Source organism: Cebidichthys violaceus, unplaced genomic scaffold (genome assembly GCF_023349555.1).
Source record: "Cebidichthys violaceus isolate CVI_PGR_0920_01 unplaced genomic scaffold, fCebVio1.0.p SCAF_22, whole genome shotgun sequence".
Classification (NCBI taxonomy): domain Eukaryota; kingdom Metazoa; phylum Chordata; class Actinopteri; order Perciformes; family Stichaeidae; genus Cebidichthys; species Cebidichthys violaceus.
This window is the reverse complement of record NW_027176395.1, coordinates 11,705,427-11,710,974: the sequence shown is the minus strand read 5'-3', so window position 1 is coordinate 11,710,974 and position 5,548 is coordinate 11,705,427. Positions and strand designations below refer to the sequence as shown.

General features: G+C 41.4%; 1 protein-coding gene across 1 annotated transcript in view; it reads left to right on the top strand.

The window, feature by feature from the left end:
* The window catches only part of otomp (otolith matrix protein), a 5,951-nt gene extending 661 nt beyond the window's left edge, over positions 1–5,290 (top strand). Inside the window, exons 3-9 of the mRNA XM_068717998.1 lie at positions 40–142; positions 372–557; positions 2,046–2,220; positions 2,864–2,931; positions 4,281–4,465; positions 4,804–4,975; positions 5,209–5,290. Of these exons, the coding sequence (XP_068574099.1) occupies positions 40–142; positions 372–557; positions 2,046–2,220; positions 2,864–2,931; positions 4,281–4,465; positions 4,804–4,975; positions 5,209–5,219 (900 nt within the window). The 3' untranslated portion in view covers positions 5,220–5,290. The remainder of the gene's footprint in view (positions 1–39; positions 143–371; positions 558–2,045; positions 2,221–2,863; positions 2,932–4,280; positions 4,466–4,803; positions 4,976–5,208) is intronic.
* The last annotated feature ends 258 nt before the right edge of the window (positions 5,291–5,548 follow it).

Here is a 5,548-nt window from a genome sequence, read left to right as displayed (position 1 = left end):
TGACATTTGAAATTGACAAAATAAATGTGTTTTTGTCAGAATGGGACAGCAGATGCAGCCTCCATGTTTGCTGATGACATCTATGCTGCTGGCCTCTGTCACGGCCTGGAGCTGGCTGTAGGAGAGTCCCATAACGGAGTTGGTAAGTCACAGGTTTGAACATTGCAGCACTGAAGCTTCAGCAGCTTAACTAATGTGACTCTCTGAAGACACGGTCATGGTTATAACTACACAAGTATTTATTCTTGCTAGGGCGACAGATACAGATGTAGACACATAATTCTTTGTGTCTTGTATCTTTATTAATTACTGTATCAGTTTTTTTCCTCAAGCACCGCTGATTTGACAAATGATTTGCACGTTTTCTCCAGATGGTCTTAGCTACTACGTGGTGGCGCTGGCACGGCGTTCCTCCTCAGACCTGTCCCTGCTGGAGATGCACGAGCGCAGCTCCTGTCACCCCGGCATGCGCACCACAGTGGGGTGGACTGTTCCTATTGGCTACCTGGTCAACACGTCCCAGATCAGAATTGGGGAGCAGTGCAACTTCCCCAGAGGTGAGACAGAGCGGGGTGGGCTCGGGGAGGTGAGGGCGATGTATAAGTGTACGTGTGTGCTGATACGTCGAAGCCGTATGAGAGGTTCAGTGGGAGGAAGAAGGAAGCAGTGATGTGAAACCAAGAGTGAAGAGATTCAGGGGAAGAGAGGAGAAGAGTCAATTAGAGAACAGTTCATCTGTCTTTGTGAATGTGAGTGTGTGCGGTTTAACAATGAACAGAAAGACATATTAGCAGATGGTAATTTCCTCAAGAGAGGGAGAAGTAAAGATGAGGCCAGCAATATTTAGCCTAGTTTTCTTTTCATCAATAAATCCCATGACGCCAAAAATGAATTGATCCCACGAACAAGTATTATGTTTGTGTTTTTGTAAATCTGATATATCCTAATACTCTTTGCCACAGAGCTCTACTGTTGTTCAAAAACTATTAAAAACACATAAATGCCAAAAAACAGTGTTGCACTTGGTGACATGTTCCTTTAATATGAATAAAATGGGCATTGTAGTTTATTTTGAGTCTGTAAATACTCACTGGACCAGAAAAACAAATCTCTATTAATCTGCATCTTAAAATAGTCAGCTGCAGATTATTACAGCAATATTTACTCTAGTTTTTACTCAGCCTTTAAAGAAATTAAACTATATATTTGCGACCCATAATAAAAGTGTTCTATTCTCAGTGGTAACCAATGCATTTGGAGCTGAAAGCTACAAACAGGGTCGTGTTGTAGTATTGGAAAGTATTAAAAGACATCTTATTTGTTTTTTGACATTTAATGTGAGCTGCTGATAATAAGAAAATATATAAAATATAAAATTGCATTTAAAAAACAATTCAGTGTTATTTCCATTGTGGTTCTCTAGTTCTTTATATGGCAGCAAGCAGGTAACAAGACAAGCAGTGTCAGTAAACACTATAGAATATACTACAACACTACGAAAAAGACAAAATTAAAAACACCATATAAGACAATTACCACTTAATACATAAAAATCCAACAGATAATTACCAGAGAAGATATTTTGAAGACCCTAACTAATGCGACTAATGATTTATTACTTTTACAAATATTTAATTAATTAAGTAATTACTTGGCAGACAAAATGTGAAGAAATGTCTATTACAGTTTCCTAAAGCCAAGTGTATTATGTTTATCACACAAAACAAAGAAAAGCAGCAAATCCACACAAGTTAGAAGCTAAATCTGTAATTTTATTATTAAGTGTCAAAGTAGTTCTCAATTAATTTTGAATTAATTAATTAATCAAGTGTTTTGGCTCAAAGGGTTGGTTATAGTTTGACCCTTCTTTTTGACACTCCACTTGTCTTCAATAGATCTAATATAATTTAGTTTAATTCTAGGGGTGTGTTGGACAAGTTAGAAGTGTCTAATCTGAGGACTGACTTTATATATTTAAATTAAGTTATCCTCCTTCAACCTCTCTTATTCTTCCTCCTAACTTATTCTTTGTATTTTTTCACCAGCCGTTGGCAACTTCTTTGGTTACAGCTGTGTGCCGGGTGTTAAGGACATCCAGCACGACCCGAGAGGCAACAACCCTAAGAACCTGTGCGAGGCCTGTATAGGAGACGACAACGACAGACACATTTGTGCCAACAACCACAGAGAGAGGCACTATGGAGAAGCAGGAGCACTGAGGTACAACACTGACATTAATAACATGAGAAATAATATGCTAATGGCACCCAGAGGTGGAGTAGTTAAAAGCTCTGCCTCTGTGTCCCCTTGTTTTCATCTAGTTCAGCCTACTTTCTCCATAAATTAAAAAAATTGTCATTTAGCGGCCTGTTCTGAAAAAATAATAGTGATGATAGTAATAATACAGTAATGAATGATTAATGACCCTCGTGAGTGTTTTAGGGTCTGTAGATGACACAACGTTAGACAAAGCCTCCATTCTTTTAAACAGACTGCAAACAGAACAGCTTGGATGATCGATTAGTGTGTGCTGCAAATTGCTTGTAAATGTCAGTTTCACTATATGCCTGCTTGTTATAGTTGTAGACAACAACATGATTTCATTCACAATTCACATATACAGTATATTACTGTGTATTACAGTGCAGTAGTGCTCAGTAAACTCGCCTTCAGCGGAGTAGTTTAGTGTGTGGAACAATAGGCGGCAGAGGGAGTTTACTTATGGTCTCCAGAGTTATGCTGTTATAAAAGCATATTCCCTAGTGTATCTGATTTCCACTTTCTTCGTCTATTTATAGACTAAATGTGTCTGATTATTTTGATATTCTGATCATTCTGACTGTTTTTTGTGTTTTTCTTTTAGGTGTGTTGCAGAGAACCTCGGTGACGTGGCATTTGTCAAACACACAACAATATTTGACAATTTGGACGGTCAGTGTTCATATGCATTTTTTAAAAACTACAGCACTGGTTACATAATGATATCATTTTATTATTTAAATGATGTATGATGAGGTTACTTGGAGCCAGCAGAGAGAGAGAGTGCTAGTCCATGTCAAGACACAGGATGTCAGTGTTTCATAATGTTTCTCTTAAGAGTCTTTTTCACAGTGTCTGAAATGAATCCCGAAAATACAACGAACAGATTATATGTGTGTGTTATTGAGACAGAGATAGACAAAGAAACATATGGATGACAATTAGAATGGAAGAGAATATAAGTGAGAAACAGACAGGAAGGGGACAGACAATGGTTCAGACATGTTTGTCCAGCATAAAAATGCCCCAATTCTGTGTTTGCTGCATCTGCTTCTCCGCTCTGGGCAACATCCCAAATTAATGGTGATCATTATCACAGTCACGCTACAGAGACTCTGTGCCGAGAAGAAGCAGTTTGACACCGGCTCCACAAACAGTGTAGCTGTCTAACGAAGCATGCTTTTTCATATGGTTCACAAACGTCCGAGGTCAGAGCAATTAACGGAGGGCAAGAAAACACAGGAGGTCTGTGCTGTTGTCGATTGAGGGAGAAAGTAACTTCAAGGTGGTCCATCTTTTGCCTCTAATTTGTTTGGCTAAATGGGTTTTGTGTGGTTTTTAGATTATTAGGTGGCCAACCAAATTTCTCAAAATTCAAAAACAGACCCGTTGGACTGTAAATTTCCCCAATCTAAGCCACTAACATTGGCCTAAACTCTGATATTGAAGCATCTTGGCTACCACACAGTGGATGTGTCAGTCTTGAACAGATATTTTTGTTACTGTAACCCCACAAAATAATGTAGTTATCTAAATCACGCCCCTTGCCTCTGGTGGTAAGGTTGCACTGTAGAATCTAATTAAGCCAGGGATGCTAACGTTTGCAACTTACTTTAGAGAAAATGAACATGCTGTGTAATCCATTTTTTGCACTTCTTGTCTTGTATTTTTGCTTTTGGAGAGGGCTAAAAAAGATGCCACCCTCGAAACTCTTCCCACAGCCTCCACATTACAGCATTACTAAAAATGGTTTGGCATGTGGACAAATCCAAAGCTTGACAGGCCTCCAAACGTCGAGGGATATTTATAGCATTTATAGCAGGTGGTAATTTAGCATTGGTCCACTTTATTAATAATCAAATATTATATAGATATTCCGGGTGGAATATAGTGTTATTTTTTTATTTGAAAAGTGTCTCTTTAATTTGTATTAACTTACATAATAATGTTGCTTCTTTGATTGGGAATTCTAAATGGGCTTGAATTAAAATCGGACACACCTTCACTCCACTGCGCCCCAGGTAAGAACCAGGAGTCCTGGGCCCTGGATCTGGAGCTGGAAGACCTGAAGCTGCTGTGCCCTGACGGAACCGAGGCGGACCTGGACGAGTTTGAGCGATGCCACCTGGCAGCTGTCCCAGCTAACGCTGTGGTGGTGCGCATGGAGGACAAGTGTCGCGTCTGGAAGTTCCTGGAACGTTTACAGGTGGGTGTGGACAGAAATTGCATCATCCGTGTGTGTGTGTGTGTGTGTTTGTTAGTCTCCAGATATATGTGGTTATGTCTGTCTCATGTCTCTGTGGAGTCTGTGTTATCGATCAGCAAGTCTCAGAGTGCAGGTACCTGCTAAACTGTCATCCTTCTTCCTTACTGAGTGTGTGTTGGAGACGCCAGGATGACTGATGCGTCCTGCGCTGATCCCCTGGCTACACATACACACAAACCCAAAGAAACACACACACATGTACACAGAACACGCCAACGCACATCCACGCATGCCCTCATGCATTAAGTCCTGTCACAAACTCACTCTCTCTCCTGCAGAATGCGTTTGGCAACTCCACCGAGGGCTTCCGCCTGTTCAGCTCAGCAGGCTATGGCGAATCCGATCTGCTCTTTAATGACGCCACCCACCACCTGCAGAGAGTTCTGGGTAGCTACACCTCTTGGCTGGGGCCCACTTACACCACCATGCTGCAAGCCTTCGAGTGTGAGGGTAAGAGTGATGATGTCTTTTTGCTTTTGTATAAGGGTGTTTATGTGGATCTGTCGATGAAGGCAAGTGGCTAAGTGGCTGGAGGAGTGTTTTCTCCTTTATGTGTGTTTGTGTGTGTGTGTGTGTGTGTGTGTGTGTGTGTGTGTGTGTGTGTGTGTGTGTGTGTGTGTGTGTGTGTGCGTGTGTGTGTCCCCACTGCAGCTGTTGTCATTATTGCGCTTTCCCTCCAACAGGCTTCTGCTGATGGAGCAGGAGGACGACATCCAGCATATCAACTTCCACCCCATCCCTCCGTCTCTGTCCTTCCGCTCTGCCTTCCCTCACTGCCATCTGTGCCCCTCTGCCGCTCAGTCTCACCATCTCTCATCATCTTTGCTTTGCTTCTTGTGTTTGTGTCCTCCCTGCATTTCACCACCCATTCTCTACTATCATGTCATTGTCCTCCTTTAACATAGTGCTCCACTCTAGTGTGCTGGCTGGCAGGGTAGGACATTGCTAAGAGGGGCTAATCCGCTAGGAAATACGTCAGAAAAATGTCCCAGAAAATGAGCTTAGGTTTTAAGTTGACACTTG